Source organism: Chaetomium globosum, genomic scaffold, assembly GCF_000143365.1.
Source record: "Chaetomium globosum CBS 148.51 scaffold_1 genomic scaffold, whole genome shotgun sequence".
In the NCBI taxonomy this organism is placed as follows: domain Eukaryota; kingdom Fungi; phylum Ascomycota; class Sordariomycetes; order Sordariales; family Chaetomiaceae; genus Chaetomium; species Chaetomium globosum.
In genome coordinates, this window is record NT_165976.1 from 1,638,851 (window position 1) to 1,658,614 (window position 19,764).

The window sequence follows — 19,764 nt, forward strand, 5'->3', positions numbered from 1 at the left end:
AGATTGCCTTGTGAGGTTGTTGACGGTTCGGGATGTTGTAGTTGTGGTGGGGCCGAATGGACTGCCGAGCTTGGCTTGTGGGGGTGGGGCTGCTTGGCATGGAGCCCCATTCGGGAGTGGGGGTCAAAGCCAAGGAGCGGCGGCCCGGCGAGTCCAACCTTACACCCGATTCCTGGCAGCATGGTCACGTTCATTCATCTGAACCCGATTTTGTAACTTTAGATATGCACACTCGGAAACTTGTAAACTAAACAAGGTATATACGAACTCTAAGCGTCGTGGTAATCCTGCCGTGATGGGGACTTTCAACCTGAACCTACTTCGACTCGTGTTACCTTGCACAGCGCCCTTCAAATACGAGAGAGCTTGCAGCTGCACCCTACTGAAATGCTGGCATCATTAAACGCTGCTTGACATTCCCTAGTCTTTCTTGAACCCTAGTTGGGGGGCATCTTTGAAGAAACCGGGAAAGTGCATTGACTGTTTGACCGCAGGCATCGGAAACGACGTGGGGATTAACTATGAGAATATATATCCTTGGTTGTTATCCCAATGACCGTCGGTTATATCCAGACTATCCATATACTCGGGAAATTTATTCTCATTTCTGGAGAAGAGAAAGCGTATCGGCTGGATAGTGATGCCCTCCCGGCTTAAGAGGTAGTCAAATGGCCGAGGTACAGAGAAGCTTCCAAGATGAGACATGAACGAGTCACATTCTACATAATGCTTTGAAAATTACATTGGTCTACACTGCGTGCCTGGGCAGTGTTATATTCATCATATGTCGTAAACTTCCCGGATCGAGCCCGGCAATCATTCCTCGTCCGTCTTGCTTCACCAAAAACCCCATCAAACCATCAACCCCGACAACCCACCAACCCACAACTCAAAAAGTACACTCCCTCACCCTCCCCCTCTTAGTCACACCCCCAACCGCATACTCCACCCACCTCGCCACACCCCGACGGCCACTCACCAACACACTCCCAGGGTTCATGACATGGCAGCCCTCGTAGGTGACGCAGAAGGGCGGCGCGGTGGTGTCGACCAGCACCAGCGCCGTCGGCAGCGGGTACAGGTACATGGCCGTGGTGTAGTCCCAGTGCACGGGCCGCACGCTCTGCCGGAAGGGCGCGAGGTAGCCCTGGTCCAGCAGCGTCTTTACCAGCTTGCGCGCGATGACCGTGTCGTAGGGGATGGCTTCGGACTCTGCCGCCGCCCCCGCCGTGGTGTTTTTGGGCGAGGGCGGTTGCGGCGTGGCGTCTAGGTCCATTGCTTCGAGGCCGGGTGCTAGTGGGGAGGAGGGGGCTGGGGGGTTGGCGCCGGACATGGCGGTGTCTTCGGTTTGGGTTGGTTGGGAGGCCTCGGCTGGGGCGGTGGTTTTGCCTTTTAGGCGGACGGAGGAGCGGCGGAGGCGGGCTGAGATGTCGTCGCGGAAGAGGACTATTTCGTGGTTGGGTCCGAAGAGGGAGATGCGGCTGGGGTTGGTGGTCCAGATGGCTTCGCCGCCTTTGCCCTCGGCAGGAGACAACCCGGCGTCGGCGTTGGCGGCAGTGAAAACTCGCTTGATTCGCGAGGTAAACAATTCCGGGACCGAGTTTCGGGGAAGTGGTACAGCGGAACCGCCGGAAAATGCGGACGCCCACCCGTCGTTGTCGCCCGGAACGAAGATGAAGGTTGCCGTGGTCAGCAGCGTGGGGAAGTCGGCCAGCGTCGAGGCCAGAGCGTCGAAAAACTCTTTGTACTCTATGCTGCCGCCGCTCCCACCACGCGCCATAACCGCGTGGGTCGTGAAGTTGCCGGCGAGGATGAACGTCATTGGCGTTGATCCTTCTGGATCGGTAGCGTAGAGGGAGAGGATCTTCTTCAGTGCCTGCAGGCTGCGTGGCACGTCGAGGCTCAGTTCGCCCACGATCACTACACGCCCTCGTCCGGGACTGTCTGGATCAGCCAACGCTGGTTGTCGCAGCAATCTCTGCTCTATCTTGCGCATGCGCGACCCTACGGCCCGCTCACTGCCCACGCCGAGGAAGTCAATCCACCCAAAGCCGCCACCGATTGTGTGGTCTGGGCCCCCGTCCAAGCCGCTAACCCCCAGCGTCGCTCGCCGCTTCTCGCAGGGTGGTTGTCCAATGAAGAATCCCTGAAAGCGACCCCCAATGGTCCCCCCCACGCCACTGCTACCACTTAGTCCCTTGCCTATGGACTCTTCCTCTTCCTCATAGACACCATCAATCAGAACAATCATGCCTGGGGTAAACCAAGCCGAGTCTTCTGGGATAGCGACCGCGTGGGACAAGTCGAGAGTGATAGTTCCGGTCAAATCGCTGATGGCTATGTTACCCGTGGGCAGCAGGACAAGCATCCCGAGTAGCATGTGGTTTGTGCCGTGTCGGCCAAGAAGGTTCGATATCGGGGTGATCTTGTGCGATTGCATTGTTGTGGATGCGCTTCGACGGAGACCGGTCGTCCTGGCACTCGTCACTGCCGAAGTTTGAAACGATTCATTACGGAGAAGACGTTGATGAACAACATTGTACCGGTTTCGGAAAGCGTCGGTTTTATGGGAGGCCGGTGGTAGGAGGGAGGGTTTGGAGGTAGCTCTGGTTGTCCATCGTCAGCAGAGTGTCTATTTGGGGAGAGAAAGAGCCGTACTTCTCAAAATGCTTCTTGGCAACATTGTACGAATACCGTGGCTGTTCAAAAGCGCCAATAACCTTCAGCCATCTCCTGACATCTTGCAGTCCCTCGTCATCTGGCTCCTCGTCAAAGCCGATGCCTGACATGCCAAAACTGGCCTGACTATCGTCCCGTGTAAGCGTTGCCGTTGGCCTCAGCCCGAGCCGCGTCTTGGAATGGTCCGGAGCCTCGGTTGGCTCTAGAATCAAGCTGTTTTGCCTGCTCAAACCGCGCGGTCCGCTCATTATCTTGCCGCCGCTCATGTTCCCCTCTAGTGTTTTCAGCATGTCTTTCAGCTCAGGGCTGGTCCCTTCCACAATGACCCCCCCATTGCAGTTCTTCCAGGTCCGAGCCACCTCCTCGAGGACTTTCTCTGCCAAGCCTTCTTCTCTCCATCCCGAGCCACAGTGTCTCCCAATAAAGGTAGCGAGCTCTTGGAGCGCCGGGGAAGTCAGTGTTAGGCCGTGCTTTTTGGTGAAGGTGCGGAAAGCTAGGGGTCGTAGGGTTGCAGGTGGGAGGATTATGGGGAGGACAGCTGCTTTGGCGGGAGCGGGAGCTTGAAACGGCTTTAATGGGTGTGCTGGAGTGGCAAACGCAGGAGACGAGGACAGGATCGCGCTCGAGGGAGCCGCATTCTTGGGCGCGAAAAACGGCGGCGGGGGCGGTTTGGCTCGCTTGCCCTTTTCGGGACTTTTTGGTTGATTCTTCCGTGGGGTCTTCTTGGGACTCTGTATGACCATCATCTTGGCGTTGTTTTCGTGGAGTTTAAGGGAATTGGTGTTGCTGATGGTTTTGGGCCAGAGTGCAGAGAACCGCGTTAATGGGCTTGCAACGGCGCGTCGCCTTACCGCGTTTGGCGGGGCAAGACAGGGGTCGAAGACACAGGGGCGCGTTTCCGGCAGGCCAGTGGAGCTTTCGAAGCTTCAGAAGCTCAAACCATGACCGCATCGAAAACGGGACCAAGCACAAGCTTCAAGCTATTTAATATCCACCCTCCCATCGAGCAAAATGCTGGTCGCCCGTTTGTTTACGCCTCAGGGGTTGCAAGGCCTTTCAAGGGCGAGGGGCCTTTCAACACTACCCTCCAATCCCAGCATTGTTAGTACCAACCACCATCGTAACCACCTCCACAAAGCTAATGGTTCTCCTGCAGAAAGTCTTCCCACACCCTCAGCAACCCAACAGCCACCTCCTATCTTACCTCGAAACTACTCCTCCAAACCCGTCCCTCGCAATTGGTACCACGACCGCCGTTCCGCCGACGCCCAAATCCTTCCAAGGGAACCCGCGCTTCATCTCTATCCTCGACGACGTCCTCGCGAAACATGCAGCCGACGACCCGGGGTTGAAGAGCCAGGCGCAGGCGCTTGCGTCACCAGGCGGGTTCAATTTTATACAGGCACGGAATCAACGGGGCACGGGGACTGGGGCTGGCGGTGCGAGTGCTGAGGGCGGTGCCGGAGGGGCCGGCGTGGGCGGGTGGGTGCATCTGAGCGACTCAAGGAACCCGCCTGATTTTGGAAGGATTGCTTGGTAGGCGAACCTAACAGGAAAAGGAGTTCTTTGGTTGATGCTAACTTGGTTGGCTTGTCAAGGCCAGAAGACATACTCGGCAGCGTGGAGGTTGATGGGAAGGGCGAAATCGTCGGCAACTACCAGCCCAGTGGCACGTACCGGATTGTGACGAATCAGGGAATGTGAGGCTCCCCTGTTTCTTTTTCTTCTCAATTGCCCAACCAAATCATAACTAACCTTATTTCTCTGTAGCCTTGGACTCAGTCCTTTTCTGCAGGAGAAACTAATAGCTAGGCTTCGGGGGGAGGAAAAGAAGACATGAGAGACGTGAAACGCCAACGTTCGCCTGCCGCGAGAGCTGAACATGTACGATATATCTGGGCCTTCAACAAGCTGTTGACCGGGTTGTGAAAGGTTAAGCCTAGAGCGTGGATACGGAGAAATGAATACCCTACTTTTAGTTATTATGTGACGGCATTGTCACACATACGTCATGCGCGACCCCATAGTATAGATTGGAATTCAGTAACTCAGCATTCATCATGTCTCGTCTAGGCTTCAGAAATGCGATGGACAAAACAATCGCATGAATTCATAGCAAAAATAGACCGCGCCAACTCCCCCCATTGCTTGGTACCAGTAAAAGACTCTAAAGTGAACGCCCCAAAAATGCGAAGCTCGGTCGTATATCCGTTCAATCGTCTTCCTCGCTGCTCTCCTCCTCCTCCTCGCTCGTGGCGTCGATGTTTGCCTTTCTCGACTTCTTGGACTTGGTGGGCTTGTCCGCCTTCACCAGAGCTTCTTTCGCCCCAACCGGTGGCATGTCGCTTAACTCATGGCCTTCGGCGCGGAGCTTTTCATTGAGCTCCGGGATGACCTTGAGGAGAGCGTTGTACTGGTCTAAGGTAAGCGAGATGCCCTAGTAACGGTCAGTGCTTGTAGGAGATAAGCCAGAGGATATCAAAAACCCACCTTCTTCGCTGGCTTCAGCTCGCCAGTAGGTGTGGTGTAGAACTCTCGGATGTTAACCAAGGTGACACCCTTGTACCTGGTGGGGCCGATGCGCCGGTTGTTGCCGATCTGATGGGATATTAGCAACCCGTCTCTCAAAATTCTTCTTGGGCAATGTGGCAAAACCGACCTCCCAATACGGGTTTCCCTCTGCATCCGAGCCCTGCGTGAGGTCCTTCTTGGCCTTCTTCTCGCTCTTCGACTTTTTGACGGCGGGCTGCCCCGAGTCGTTCTCGGCGGCAGTCTGCCGCTTCTTTTGGTAGGGCATGACGGGCAATGCGATTAACTACCGTCTTCAACGTAGTTGTGCTTTTTGAGTGGGTTTGCACATTCTGGGAATTATTCCCACCCGCGAAATCGTTCGTACCTCGTCGGTGAGGGGTCGTGCCGTGACGTGAGAGCGCCACCGCGGCGCGTTCGCACGTGAAGCCAGGCGCGGATTCAGCCCACTCTTAATTAAACCAAAGGGCTTGGCTTCTCGGTACGGACCTTGTTGGTGGAGACACGCTATGTTTGAGCAAGGAAGCACCCCACGGGCAGGAAAAGCAAGGACGCAGGAATGTGGAATTCCGAGTATGGAAACGTCGGGAATGGCAACTGCTTTACTCGATTTCATCCTGTGTTACTGCTTGATTTTCCTCTTCCCCAACATAATCTTCCTCAAGCTCTTGTATTCAATTTTTCTTGTTTGATTGCCATTGCTCAATGTAGTATTCAGGTAGATACCGACGGCAGTTTTGGAACTTCGGTTGTTGGTTGACTTTTTGACATGCAGCCTTTTTTGGTTAGAGGGTGACATGGCAGGAAGGAAGTCTTGGCTTGCCAAGGCAGGCTGGGCCCATTGAAGTGTTGGGGAATGGGGCCCCTGATGAAATGAAGTCCACAAGGGTTGTCGAAGGAAGTAAAGCTCAAAAAAATCATCTGTAAAACAATTCCCCAGCCATTCAGCTTCATATGTTCTGGTCCTTTGTTGGCGTTTCCTTTTCCTTCACTCTTGACTGACCGCTACTTGCCTAAGCCATTGCCGAGACAGACCCTCACAACGAGAGGTGCATTGCTTTCCTGCCAAGTCAGGTCAGCGTCAGCAACATCGGCTCGATCGAGTTTCCGGTTTCCGCGACGACGACCCAATATCCTGCTGTCCGAATCAATGCTTTCACGAAAACCTTCTCCAGCCCGATGAAACAGGAGGATGCGCCAACGCCGTGTGCCACCCGCGATACAATGGACGACAAAGACGGGGCGGTATCCGGCACTGCTAAGGGGACCGACTCTCCTCGATCACCCAAGCCGCCAAACGCAAGAGAGGAGGGTCTATCAACGAAGGTCTTCGGTTTCCTCGCCACAGCCACTCCCGGTACTCTCGGCGGCGTTGCCGTGGGCCTGGCCGCGACCACATATCTAGTGCTCGGCAGGTTAGGCCTCGTCTTAATCGGCGCATTTGGCGGGATCGTGTCCTTCATACAATGGGAGCAGCGTAACGCCGACGTGGTTCGGGCCCTTAAGGGGGAGAGTGGGATGGATGTTTTGACACGGATTTTAGCGTCCAAGAAGGCCTTAGAAGACGCGACCCCCGAGGAGCTAAACACCGACGATGCAGAGAGTGCGTTGGTGCGCTCGTTCGAAGACCTGCAACCCGAGACCCGCGAAGCCTTGAACGAATTGGTTGACGCTGTTGTCGATAACTACGTCAAGTGGTGGTACTCGCCCATCGTACCTTCAGACAAGTTCTTCCCCCTGGCATGCCGCAAGACGCTCACCACGTTCCTCACATCGGTTTCCAACCGCCTGAGCCGGAAACGCCCCGCAGACGCCTTCCTCGACTTTCTAACGAATACATCTTCCATCCTTGTCGTCTTCATGTCCGAGCTATCCAACGCCTTCTCCGAGCTGCCAGCCGATTCAAAAATGTCTGCTGCAGATGCTGTATACAATTACCTTGCCTCGCATCCCGAGTGTAATTTATCCATCTTGCTGAACCAAAAGCAGCAAGCGCATAAATTTCGCATGGCTGCCGAAGATATGCTGGGATTTCTCGATCGTCCGAGCTACGAGTGCGATCCCGCTCGAGTCTTCCTGCGAGAGATTTTGGCAGGTGTTGTTCTGGAAACGACACTCGAGTCATGCTCCAAACCTGAGTGGATCAATGCATGGATTGTCCACTTACTAGAGTCAGGCGAACCTGACCTGAGCCAGGCTATCGACGTCGGGATGCAGACGGGACCTGGGACAGACGCGGCATTTGCCGACTTGGACGGCAATGTGGGCAACATCGGCCTCGCCCGGGGGAATCGGAATTCTCTCGAGCAGGAAAGGGCACGTAGGAAGGAGTCCGTCCATAAGAAGAAGCTGAGCAAGGCCGAGGAAGAAATGGAATTGGCAATGGAAGAGATGAAGCGCTTAAACCAGATGATTGCCAAAGAAGGCGCCCTGGGCGATCAACAAGGACAACAAGCTGCGAACTCGGAAAACACCACAGGCACAGCAAACGCTTCCGAAAGACTAGCCGATGCCCTCAAACGCAATGCGGATGATCTAGACATCCAAAAGGGCTTGACTGAGAAACCAGATCTCCCCGAGCGCCTGGACGTCTCTGCAGGCGCCCCGGAGAGGACGAGTAGCGATGGGTCGTCCAGCAGGAACGATGTCATTCATACACCCGCCACCCCGCATTCCGGGGTAACTCCCTCTCCCTCTTCAAGCCAAGATTCGTCCCCGCCGGCGAATGAGAGGGCTAGGTTCACCAGCTTCGACCAGATCGTCCCGCCTGCCCGCGAAGAATTAGAAGCCGAGGCGAGCGAGCGTCGCAAGCCACCTCCATTGACATTACACAATGCAACCATCACCGTATTGGATGAGCCGGGTGATGGCAGGATCAGGACCAAGCCATCATGGGATTACCTGGTCCAGATTGAACCGGCAACGACGATTTACCCCGGATGGATGATCATTAGGAAGTACAGCGACTTTGAGACCCTTCATGAGGTGCTGAGGCGGATCGCGACCATTTCTGGTGCAACCGGTTTTACAGAGAAGCATAGCACGCTGCCGTCTTGGAAGGGGCATACCCGGACATCATTACGCAGCGAGCTAGAACGCTATCTCCGAGATGCCTGTGGCTATCAGAGTCTAGCTGACAGTGAGGGGTTGAAAAAGTTCTTGGAAAGAGATAACGGACACATCCCCCACGCTCCCAAGACGGGATTCCAGGCGTTTGAGAAACTAGGCAAAAACGTGTTTGACGTGTTGACAAGTGCCCCGCTTGAAGGCTCAAAGGCGGTAGTTGGGGGAGTAACCGGAGTACTGGGGAATATCGGCCTGGGACAACGAAAGCCAGCGCCCCCTGTTCCGTCGCCAACGCCATCAGCGCTGCAAGATGTCACAGCAGCTAGTCGCTTGTCGATATCAACCTTGCCTCGTGCGGATAGCAGCGTGTCACTGACTGGAATGCGCAAGCCGCGGGACAGCATGGACAGCCAGCGGTCGTCCGCTGCCGGGCTGCAACCCGGTAGAATGCCATCGATGGACCGCCGCCCAAGTTACAACTCGCAAGGCGACGCGGAACCTGAAAGCCAGCGGCTTTCCCAGGCCTCGGCGAGGAACAGCCGGGAGTTCAGCCGGGCATCGAGCCGTGCGGCAAGCCGAGCGCCACCAGCTCGTTCACCATCGAGCCTCAGCTTCGACGGGTTCCGGTTGCCTCCGCCACCTGACATGATTAGCGATGACTACGAATCACCCATCAGCCTGTCGAACGGTCGGCCTCATGATATCCATCATGCGCGTTCCTTGACAATGCCAACGCTCAACACTCAACAGAGGCTAAACGGTCCGCCGCTACAAGGCGTAAAACAACACTCGAGGATGTCGGAACAGGAGACCCGCGTAGCGGTTGAGCTCCTCTTCGCCGTCATCAACGAGCTGTACACCCTCTCGTCAGCGTGGAACATCCGTCGCACTCTTCTCGCGGCGGCCAAGTCGTTCCTCTTGCGGCCTGGCAACCCGTCGCTCCTCTCCATCCAATCGCTCATCCAGTCCTCTGTTCTCGAAGCCAACACTTCGGATAGCGGCATCGCAGCGCATCTCAAGAAGCTCCGGGAGAACACCCTCCCGACAGAGCAGGAACGGGCAACATGGCCGGCGGAGATGACGGCCGAGGAAAAGGAAAATCTTCGGATCAAAGCCAGGAAGTTGCTAATTGAGAGCGGCGTGCCTGCCGCGCTCACGGGCGTCATGGGCCAGGCCGCCACATCAGAGGCACTGGGGCGCTTGTTCGACTGCCTTCAAATAGAGGAGGTGGCGAGGGGCCTCATGTTTGGGGTGATTCTCCAAGCCGTAAGGACGGTTACGCATTGATGCGACCACGATTCAACCTGTACAGAGGTGATGGTGATGTGTATGATTCTTGGACTGACCATGGACTTCTTGGATGGCAGCCAGCAGGCGTATTGTATTTCAACATGGATGAGCGATGGGGACCAGGGCGATACTTGACGACTTGTAAGAATTTTAATGAAGGCTCAGAGAAGAATATCCACGACAAGACCACACGCATTGACTTGGGTGACTCGCATCGCCATAAAATTCAGCTGAGCCCGCATCATGACATAACACACGTACGCAGCCTGTCCGAGCTGGGAACGAGCTGAGTAGCCGAGGTGGTTTCCGTGACGCTATCTAGGGCATGGGTTGGTCCACGATGCATCAGCCGACCAGCTTTCTCCTGTACCATTGAACGGGAGTCAGCACGCTGGAACTTTCGGCCCGAGGGGAAGCGACAAGCCCCCTGTCCTCTGGTGAAGAGGATCTCACTTCTTCCGCCCGAATGAGAACGCAGGAAGACAAGCATACCAAGCTTTGAGCTAACCAACGGATGGCTGCTTGCCAAGCAAGCCGCCTCCGTCATGAGCAATGGTGGACTTGGCGACGAGTCTTGTTCCCCTTTCGATGCCATCCACAACCTGATAGGGTGCAATATTCGACAAAACCCCATCCTCTCCTCGCGGGGACACACCCATTCGCTCGGACCTCAGACCGCCCATTGCCCAAGCTCAGTCATTGTGATTCGGCCCTTTCCCTGTTCCTTCTCCAAGTGATCATCCATTGTCTGTAACACCCCGCACGGCAAAGGGTACCGTCCCACCCTGGGTACCCCGGACTGAAGGTGCCGGGGCTATTCAACCGGAGCCAATGACGGAAGGGATGCTGCCAACCTTTGGGCTCGATGCTGCGATGGGAAGCAACAGAACCCGGGTTGTTTGGAGACTCGAGGCCGCGTGCCGGTTAAGAAACCCTGGCAGTTGCTGTCAAGATGCTGCCATCGCCGAAAGGTTCCTGGCAGCTCGGATGGGGCCAAACAGCCCGGAAACCAATCCCGACGACGCGAGCTCCTCTTTAGGGGTTCGTCGCCCATGTGGTGGATGACGTGCCGGATTGCCACGGCCTTTCGCGATGGGACTTGATAAGTGGCAGAGTATCGCGCCAGGTTTGGCGGCGTGTTGTGCCGCCCTGCCACTCGGTCTCAAGCGAGGAATAACGTTATACTGCATCGGGCCCGGGTGCAACCATCCAACAGCGGCGGCTTGATATCAAGAACGATCGACCCCCTCTCTTGGTCTCCTTCAGCTCGGCAACCTTCTCTCTCGCTTGTCTCAGCTTGTGCTCAACCATCATACCAGTGAGACTTATAGGTGCCGCCAAAGACCGCCAATATGACCGACTCCCCGACCGACACCAAGATACGGGGGGATGAGGCGGGCAGCACAGACGAGAAGGTCGGGGCGGCCAACGTAGAGGACACCAGGCCACAGAGAATGCAACCTCCTGAGTTCATCAGGAACCTGTCCCCCGAGAAAAGGCAAGAACTAGAAAAGAAGCTAAAGAGGAAGATCGATATCCGACTCTTGCCGGCGATCATCATCATGTACATCATGAACTACATTGATCGGTATGTCTCGGCGTCTCGACCGATGGAAAAATATGCGCCATAGGCTGACGAGGATACCGCCAGAAACAACATCGCTGCTGCTCGGCTTGCTGGCCTGGAGCGTGACCTCAACCTGACATCTACCGAGTTCCAAACGGCAGTCAGCATTCTCTTCGTTGGGTAACACAGCTCTAAGACACATTTTGGGTACTAGCAGCTAACGATTCCTCCAGATACCTTTTGATGCAAATCCCATCGAACCTCTTCCTCAACAAGTTTGGCAAGCCCGCCATTTACTTGCCCGCTTGCGTAGGTCTTACCTTGATATACCCTATTTGTTTGTTCTGGGCCTGCTAACAAATGCGACTAGATGATCGTCTGGGGTATTATTTCCGCACTAACTGCTGTCTGCACAAACGCGGCCGGTTTGCTAGCCAACCGTTTCTTCCTGGGTGTGGTTGAAGCTGCCTACTTGTAAGTCACCCAATTCCTTTTTTTTTTTTAACACAGCGAGCGATGGTCTAATCAAGCCGTAACTCCCAGTCCCGGTTGTCTGTACTACCTCTCGTGCTGGTACACCCGCAAAGAACTTGGCTTCCGTACTGCCGTCTTGTACTCGGGGGCTCTCATCTCCGGCGCTTTCTCCGGCCTCATCTCGGCAGGTGTGACATGGGGCATGGATGGGACTCGCGGGCTGGGGGCATGGCAATGGCTGTTCATCATCGAGGGTGCCGCCACTGTTGTTGTGGCGTTCGCTTGCTACTTTGTGCTGCCCAACTTTCCGCGGACCACAACGTGGCTGACGGATGAGGAGAGGACGTTAGCCATTTGGTATGTTACGTGTGTGTCTGTGCTCTAAGTGGATGAGGGAGCTGATACGGTTCTAGGCGTCTCCAGGAGGATATCGGCGAGGACGACTGGGTCAACAGCGAGGAGCAGACCTTCTGGGAGGGCGCGAAGCTAATGTTCATCGACCCCAAGACCTACATTCTGGTAAGCACCTACCCGTGCTAGAGGTATCCTTCACAGCCACTGTAGCTAACCGCACGTCAGCTGGTCCTGCTCTTCTGCATCGTCGCCAGCGGTACTGTCACCAACTTCTTCCCGACAGTCGTCAACACGATTCAAGTGGGCGCGCTCGAAAATGAGAGCAGCAACGCGAAGGTCATCTCGCTGCTCCTGACCGCCCCGCCCTACGTGCTTGGTGTCATCGTCACCTACCTCAACGCCACCCACGCCGACAAGACGGGCGAGCGGTACTGGCACATCACGATTCCCATGTGGGTCGCCGTGATCGCCTACATCATCGCCGCCACCACAACACACATTGCCCCGCGGTATCTGAGTATGATGCTCATGGGTTAGTCTCTCCCTCCCCTCGTTGCCCAAACCACCACCCCCCCCCTTCTCCTTCCTCTTCCTCAATTTACGGCACTAACCGCAACGCAGGTCCCATCCGTCTACTCGGGCTTCGTCGTAGCTCTCGCGTGGATCAGCAACACGATGCCGCGGCCGCCGGCGAAGCGGGCCGCGGCGTTGGCCTTCATCAACGCCGTCAGCAACTGCAGCAGCATCTACGCGTCGTACCTGTACCCCAAGAGCGCCGACCCGCACTACACGGTCGCCATGATTGTCAACTGCGTGACCGCCTTCATCGCCGTGTGCGCAGCCACCGTCATGCGCGCCGTCCTCGTGCGGCTGAACAGGAAGTTGGAGGCTGGGGTGTGGGTGGAGGGGGCGATTAATGCTGTCCCTGGGGAGGGGGCCGTGAATGGGTTTAGGTTTAAAATCTAAGTGGTGGTGGGTTTGAGGGAGGGTGATGGGAGGAGCGTGGGGGGTTTGGACACAGAGCCAAAGCGAGGTTTGGGTGTATTCCGAAATACAAACAAACATGGCATCCTCACCGTCTTTTCAAAACGCGCGGGTGACATTCCGAGTGATCCTGCCAACGGTTCGGGCCCTCGTAGCGTTGCAAGGTGACAAATACATACACCCAAAGGTTCACCAACCACACTCCAGGAGGATCGGAATCCTGGCGCGAGTCACCTGGAAAGAGAAACACGCGTGGCGTTTTGACTAGTTACACTCCTAGCTGAGTGAATCGACCCATTTCCTTCACCGCCACTAACAAGAACCTCGAGTCCGAGCAGCATCTCAAAATTCCCATTGGTATCTGACTAATTATATCAACAACGAGCCCAACGACCTAGCAATGCCCATTTGAATCAAGATAACAAGCCCCGCCGCAACGGAATGCAGCCCCAACAGAGACAAGACACAATACAATGCCCAAAACGAAGATGCCCATTTCCAAAATTGCATGCTCCAAGACAGATCAGTGGAATCAAACCAGCAAGGCAGGCAACCAGAAACCCGTCCATGGACGGGATGTATGCAATGAACAAGAATGGGGGGGATCAGCAAAAGGAAAGAGAAAAACAAAACAGAAAGAAACGAGTCAAACTTGAACTTGAAACCCAGAAGATGCAGCCTCATAACTCATGACACTCCGCCCACCCCGAACTTCATCCTTCACAACCACCGCCAACAGACCGTACCCCCCTTTCCCCCTCTTGTCCTCATTGCCTTCACCTCCCAAGAAATCAACTCCCCCACACCATCATCATCCACAATCCGCACCCTCCGAAACCCCGGAACATGTACACAAAAAGACCAAAAAAAGATGCAGGATCATCCAGTGTAGCTTCCATCCGATCCGTCTACCTCTCAACAGTGACGTTCCCTCCCTGAATTAGGGCATCCAACTCCCACGAGTTAAGGGTACTCCGTCTGCGCGAGGTGGCCTTGCTCGTCCTCCGCTCCCTCTTCCGCACCGGCGACTTCTTGAGTTCGGCTTCACCACCACCGCCACCGCCCTGCTTTTGCTGCTTCTGTTGCGGCAAGGGCTGCTGAGCCTTGCGCGGCGGCGAGAACCCCAACTCGTCAGCATCCTCGTCGCGGGTGGTGGTAGAGCTAGGCGCGCCGTCCGAGGTCGACGCAGAAGCGGACGCGGTGCCCCCGGCGCTGTCGGTTTCGGAGCGGGTGCTCAGGGCGCCCGTGTTGCGGTCCGGTTCCGGCTCGGTCGGGGTCGTGCTCGCGGTGGAGGTTGTCCCGGGCGGCGGGAGGCTGATGCCCTTTCCGAGCCGGGCCGCCTTGAGCTTGGCTCGTACGCGAGCTGCGTCTGCGTCGCGCTCCGAGGCGGCTAGCTTGGCGGTGATGGTGGCCATGTTGAGGGGTGACTGTTGCGGGGCGGGGAGCACATTGTTACAGCCGGGCCGTGGTAACGGGAGGCGGGAGTTGACGCGTTTTGGCGAACGGCTAGGTGATGGCGCCGGTGATGGTACAGATGCATGGGGTGGCGGAGGAGGCGGCAGTTCGGCGTTTGCACTCTTGTTAACGCTTCTATTGGCGCTTTTAGTAGTGCCAGCAGATCTTACAGACGTCGCCGAAGTTGCTGAAGTGGCTCGCTGTGGCTTTACATGGCCCGGCTTATCGTCTGGCCTGGTGTCTGACCTTCCTCTGGTAATTGGGGGTCGGGTCGGTCGGGACTTTGGCGGCGGCTTGGTCGTCGTCTTCACCTCTTCGCTCTCCTTCTTTTTCGCGGTCTCCCTCTTCACAGGTTCCTTCCGAACAGCCTCCTTCCTGATGGCCTCCCTCCTTGTAGTAGTCTCTTTCTTTGCCGGATCATTCTTCCTGGGGGACTCCCCCCTCCTCTTCGTCGTGGGGGCCGGACGGGTTTGGGCCCTCGCGGAAGCTGCCGAGGTCTTGGATGTACGTTCGTCAGCAGCCTTGGCGAACATGCTCCCAACCGAAGCGTCTGGCGTCGAAACATGAGCAGAGGGCGGCAGCTCCACCTTGGCAGCCTCTTCCGGCGGCACTGTGCGTAGCGACAGGGTTGGCTTCTTGTTTGGCGACTGCTGGAGCTGGTCGGCATGAGGCGGGGGGAGGGGAGGCTCGTCCGCCTCGAAGTCCCGGTTCTTTTCTTCTGAGATGGTCGGGAAGCCCTTGGGGGGCTTTCTGTTGTGTGGGCGATCACCACGGTTCGCCGCCGTGTAAGAATCACGCAGCGGGGTGAGCTGTGGCGGCAGGGGGAGTGGTGGTGAGGGCAACATCACCGATTGTTGCAGGATCTCCACGTTCGGCTCTTCCACGTCCAAGTCGTCGACGTCGACGTCGTGATCAAACATACTTGAGGTATCGCTGTCATCTTCGCCGGCTTCGGCGCGCGGAACCAAATCCAATGGCCCTTCATCGTCGAGTAGTTGAGAAGCATCCACTTCCTCGTCCTCGAGGACGGCGGCGAGGCGGAGGGCATATCCGTGTGCAGTCTCCTCCACGTTGCGCACCTTCACCGGGCTAAGCCGCAGTCCCATCTTCAGCTCTTCCACGTTCACGGGCCGACCGCTCGCCTGCATCCTCTTTCGCCAGCCGTCGATGAGATGGACGGCCTCCTTCCAACGTGTCTCCATCTTCTCCCAGCCGTCGCGCAACCTGTGAATCTCGTCCTCGCGCACCACGACCTCCTCAATGGGGACAAAGGACGGGTTCGTCAGGATGGTGCGTAGGTGGTCGAGCACCGCATTAACTTCGAGCGACATATCGTCGGGGTGGGCCGCGAGAACCATAGCATGGCCGTCCCCGTTCTCCATCATATTCCCATTGGCGACGTCCCAGCCGCTCATCTCTTTCAAGTGCTCCGTCGTTGTCCTCACCAATTGCAGCAGGCCTTCATTCTCCTCGCTGAGGCCCTTCGCCAGCTCGGCCAGGAAGGCATTGGTTTCTGTGCGGAGATCGTGGCTCTGCTCAGCGTCGTCGTCGACCATCAGTTCACCGTGCTCGGCTTCGGATCCGGTGTCGCCGACCACATTGATGGATGTGATGCCGGTGCTTCGGCCGGCGCCTCTCGCCCTACCCGCTTCTGTGACGGCCTTCTTGAGGCCCTCGATCTGGCGGTCCCGCTTGCGCACCTCGTTCGCGCACGAGGCCCTCGTCTGGGCCACGAGTGTTTTTGTGCGGGCAGCCTCTTCTTTTAGGCGGTGAACGGTCCCCTCGGCTGTCTTGAGGTTTGTGCGGAGGGCAGCCTCGGCGGCCTCGCTCAAGCCAACCTTTCGCTGCGCGTCAGAGTATTTCTCTTGTAGGCGCTGGATATCGTTGGCCTGCCGCAAGGACTCGGCACGAAGGGTCCGCAATGTGGCCGAGAGGGATTCGCGGTGTTCGGCATCTCGCTGGAGGGGACAGTTAGTGACGAGACGACGGGTATCTAGGTATGGGGGCGCCAGTGCTCACATCTCGCCGCAGAATTAGATCATTTACCACGGCCATAATCCGGCTCATAGTCTCGGCCACCGCCGTATCGGTGTCGCCCGGTTGGGCGAAGTCGATGCCATTGCCATCGCGGAGCAGACCGCGGGACAACAGCTGGTTGTTGATGTACAGCGACGCCGTACGCAAGTTCTCGGACTCGATCATCGCAGCCGACGCCTGGTCTTCATGGGTTCTCTTTGATTTCGAGTTTTTTTTTTGTTCTCCGACAAGCACCAAACAGCAATCAATGCTGGATCGTGGATCGCGCGGTTTGGGAATAATATGGGCAGGGGCACACAAGATGCAGGTGGGAAAGACCCTGTTCCGTGTCGGCAAGAAAAATCAAACCAAATCAAGCCCAAATGTGCAAGATGTCATTCCGGGATTCTCGGTGCAACCAAGAGCTCGGGCTCAATGCGACACCGTTTGGCAATCTCAAGCTCCCCATCGGGCGCTGTTTATTTGGCGGGGCGTTGCCGTGGCAGCGGGATCCGTAATTGGCATGGGATCTGCAGTTTCTTCAGCAAACTGCTCAGTGGTGCTGCATCAGCCCTAACCCTCCCCGCCTCTTCAAGCCCCTTCCTTGCAGGCACCCCAAACAACGAAACAACCTCGTACCATGTCAGAAGAGAAAAAAGCCTGCACATTCTCGGTGCAGATCCATATTTGGAGACAAACATTCAACTGGGATTGGTCCCGCGGAGACGGGAATGCAGTCTATTGACAGGCTTTGCTTCCGTGCCGTGCACGGTGAGTTCCCCTCTCCCCTCTCACCAGGAACAGCCCCCTTGGTCAGCCGAGCCGACCCCCATCACTGCCCATCCTCCCCCGTCCTCGCGATCTTCCGTCGCTCAGTCTTCCCCCGAAACGTCACTGCCTTGTCTAAAATTGAACATCAAACGTTAGTCGATGATGCTTTGAGCTCGATTGTAAATCAAGGTTACGCCAGAAAGAAACCACACGTCAGAGAGTTTGAGAAGATTATTGGCATCGCGGTGTTTGTCACCTTGTATCCTTGGCCACAAAGGGAGAAACCCCCCGAGCGCCGAGAGGGACGGTCTGATGGCCCCGCGTGCGTCATCATGGTGCGGGAAAGTGGAGGTGAAGAGAACGAAAAGGGAAACCACTTACCGTTCTTGATGTCGTGCTTGGGCCTTACACCCCGATTTGGGTTCCTAGGCCGGTCGGTATCTCGGAGCCGCTGCTGCATGCCGTACCACACCCGTTTGTTCTAGTTACGACCCAAACATGGGTAGGGAAGTATATTCGTCTGGTTTTTTTTTGGCCTTGGCAATCCCTTGCATGCTCACGCTTCGGGGACAAACTTGCCCCTCTTCACCCGCATGGCCTCCAGCTTTCTCCGGTCGTCTTCGAACTTCTTGAGCAGCTCGGCTTGCTCCTCCTTCTTCCGCTCCCGCAGCTGGAACCGGTAGAAGTTTGTAAGCTCCTCCTTCTTCTTGTCCTGCCTCTCCAGCATCTTGCGCTTGGCCTCCTCTGCCTCGTTCCGACTCGCCGGCGCGGCCCTACCGCCCCTGGTGACCGTGACGAAGCCATCCTCATCCGGCTCGTTTCGCAGCCGCTTGGCGATTTCGGCTGCCTCTTGCTCGCGCCGGGCAAAGAGCGCCGAGAAGGCGTCCACCGATGCTTGCAGCGCCTCCTTATCTGCGTAGGAGAGCCGATTGTGTGTCTTGAGCCAGACCGAACCAAGCGGCGGGACTCGGCCCTCTGGCAGGTCCTCGCCGCCCCAGGTAGGGTACTTTTTCTTCTTGTGCGCCTTGGCGATTGCCTTGAACACCTGCTCCACGCTCTTCTCGTCAGCGAGCAGCACCACGGCCGTGCTACCGCTCCTCCGCAATGGCCGAGTCCATGTGCTCGGCAGACGTGCCGCGGCTCTTCTGCGCTCGCTCGGCCTCCTCGTCCTCCCGCTTGCGCTTCTTGCCGTGGGCCTGTAATAAACGGGCGGCATGAGCGGGCTGCGCAGCGTCGATTGGGGATTGGGCTAGCGAATGCGCATCTTTGCGCTCATCTTCGAAGGTGGCGCTCTCGAACCGGCCCGCGCCGACTAGTGAGGCGAAGAGGGCGCGGAGGTGGGCTTCGGTGCTATCAACGGGCACGTTGGTCAGGAAGAGGCTGCGAGCATCGGCCACGGTCGGAATTTTGGGCGCGTTGCGCCGTACGTAGAGGTAGTGGACGACATTTTTGGGGAATGATGGTAATGGTGCAATCGATACTGGGAGTATGGAAAATTCTCCAATTGTTGCGGGACCTGAAGCCATTGTGAGGACTGGTGGTTTGTGAACTCGGCGCTGCTGCTCAAAGACTTTGAATTTCGATCGCTCCTTGTCCAGAAAATTCAGGCCCCACTTACAGCTCGCTGGGCTTATCGGTGGCTTACAATTGGTCGGGTTCCCGATAACTTGCGACGTTCGCCAGCCCGGGGAGCAAGGGGACCCTGTCTCACCTGGCTTGCTTGGGACAACACAATCGACACCAAAAAAACCGGACAACCCAAAGTTTCCAATAGTCATTAACTAGTTATCTTAATCTGGTCTTTATGATATTAACATTGGACAAGATTAAACCTGGTGTTGGGAGATAGTTAACTTCATTGAATATGCCTTGTCTTTTATCGGATGGTTTTCTCAGGCCATTCCGCAATCTCAAGTTGAGAATACCCTCGCTTTCATCCCCACCACAAGGCAATAAAAAAATCGAATTTAACCCTTCATCTTTTCAAATTAAGCTCGTCTTCTCCTCTAGTTGACGCTATTTCTCGCATTTCTAGCCATTGCGTCCAATCTTAACCCACCCTGTGGCTGGGCTGCCACGCCAATGTCGGTTAGATTGATAAAATTGCCCATCACTTGGTAGTGCAGCGTATGCACCTACCGGTGGCATTGGCTCCAACATTCACTGTGTACCAACTATTGAACTATCAGCACTTACAGCACCATCTTGTACCACCCAAAGTAACCGCCAAGAAGGTCGAGTCCAGCCGTGTGCGTGACAAGCTCCCGGGTCGTGTCGGGCACAAGCAAGCGAGATGTTGGTTGACCGAACACGAGTTAAAATTGGAGCCGCAAGACGGCACAAGACGTCCAATGCCTCGAGGCTCGCTTCCCCCGCATGCCGAGAGCATTCCCCCATGCAGGGACAAGAGAGAGTTCGCAGGCCTAGACCAGAAAGCCTCGCTCTTTCTTCTCGATAACAGGAAAGTCCTGCAGCCATCCTGCAACGGAGGATGGTCCGATAGGCTGTGCCCTGCTGAATCGACAGGTCTGCATCCGTCCCGCCGAGCCTCTCTGTAACCTCGGCGGGAATTTCACCAC

At 56.3% G+C, this 19,764-nt stretch overlaps 6 protein-coding genes across 6 annotated transcripts; 2 read left to right on the top strand and 4 right to left on the bottom strand.

The window, feature by feature from the left end:
* Positions 1-889: 889 nt before the first annotated feature.
* CHGG_00544 (uncharacterized protein) lies at positions 890-3,425 on the bottom strand (the record flags this gene model as incomplete). The annotated part of the gene is made up of 2 exons (XM_001219764.1): positions 890-2,606; positions 2,659-3,425. 2 exons carry the CDS (start codon positions 3,423-3,425, stop codon positions 890-892), a joined length of 2,484 nt encoding a protein of 827 aa, XP_001219765.1.
* A 1,466-nt stretch (positions 3,426-4,891) lies between these two features.
* CHGG_00545 (uncharacterized protein) lies at positions 4,892-5,476 on the bottom strand (the record flags this gene model as incomplete). Its single annotated transcript, XM_001219765.1, has 3 exons — positions 4,892-5,116; positions 5,170-5,277; positions 5,339-5,476. The coding sequence occupies 3 exons, from the start codon at positions 5,474-5,476 to the stop codon at positions 4,892-4,894; spliced, it is 471 nt and encodes a 156-aa protein (XP_001219766.1).
* Positions 5,477-6,432: 956 nt separating this feature from the next.
* Positions 6,433-9,561, top strand: CHGG_00546 (uncharacterized protein; the record flags this gene model as incomplete). The annotated part of the gene is made up of 1 exon (XM_001219766.1): positions 6,433-9,561. The coding sequence occupies one exon, from the start codon at positions 6,433-6,435 to the stop codon at positions 9,559-9,561; it is 3,129 nt and encodes a 1,042-aa protein (XP_001219767.1).
* Positions 9,562-10,916: 1,355 nt separating this feature from the next.
* On the top strand, positions 10,917-12,925 carry CHGG_00547 (uncharacterized protein; the record flags this gene model as incomplete). Its single annotated transcript, XM_001219767.1, has 5 exons — positions 10,917-11,152; positions 11,642-11,962; positions 12,019-12,124; positions 12,185-12,491; positions 12,612-12,925. The coding sequence occupies 5 exons, from the start codon at positions 10,917-10,919 to the stop codon at positions 12,923-12,925; spliced, it is 1,284 nt and encodes a 427-aa protein (XP_001219768.1).
* A 926-nt stretch (positions 12,926-13,851) lies between these two features.
* On the bottom strand, positions 13,852-16,600 carry CHGG_00548 (uncharacterized protein; the record flags this gene model as incomplete). The annotated part of the gene is made up of 2 exons (XM_001219768.1): positions 13,852-16,356; positions 16,445-16,600. 2 exons carry the CDS (start codon positions 16,598-16,600, stop codon positions 13,852-13,854), a joined length of 2,661 nt encoding a protein of 886 aa, XP_001219769.1.
* Positions 16,601-17,741: 1,141 nt separating this feature from the next.
* On the bottom strand, positions 17,742-18,711 carry CHGG_00549 (uncharacterized protein; the record flags this gene model as incomplete). The annotated part of the gene is made up of 2 exons (XM_001219769.1): positions 17,742-17,967; positions 18,278-18,711. The coding sequence occupies 2 exons, from the start codon at positions 18,709-18,711 to the stop codon at positions 17,742-17,744; spliced, it is 660 nt and encodes a 219-aa protein (XP_001219770.1).
* Between the last annotated feature and the right edge of the window lie 1,053 nt (positions 18,712-19,764).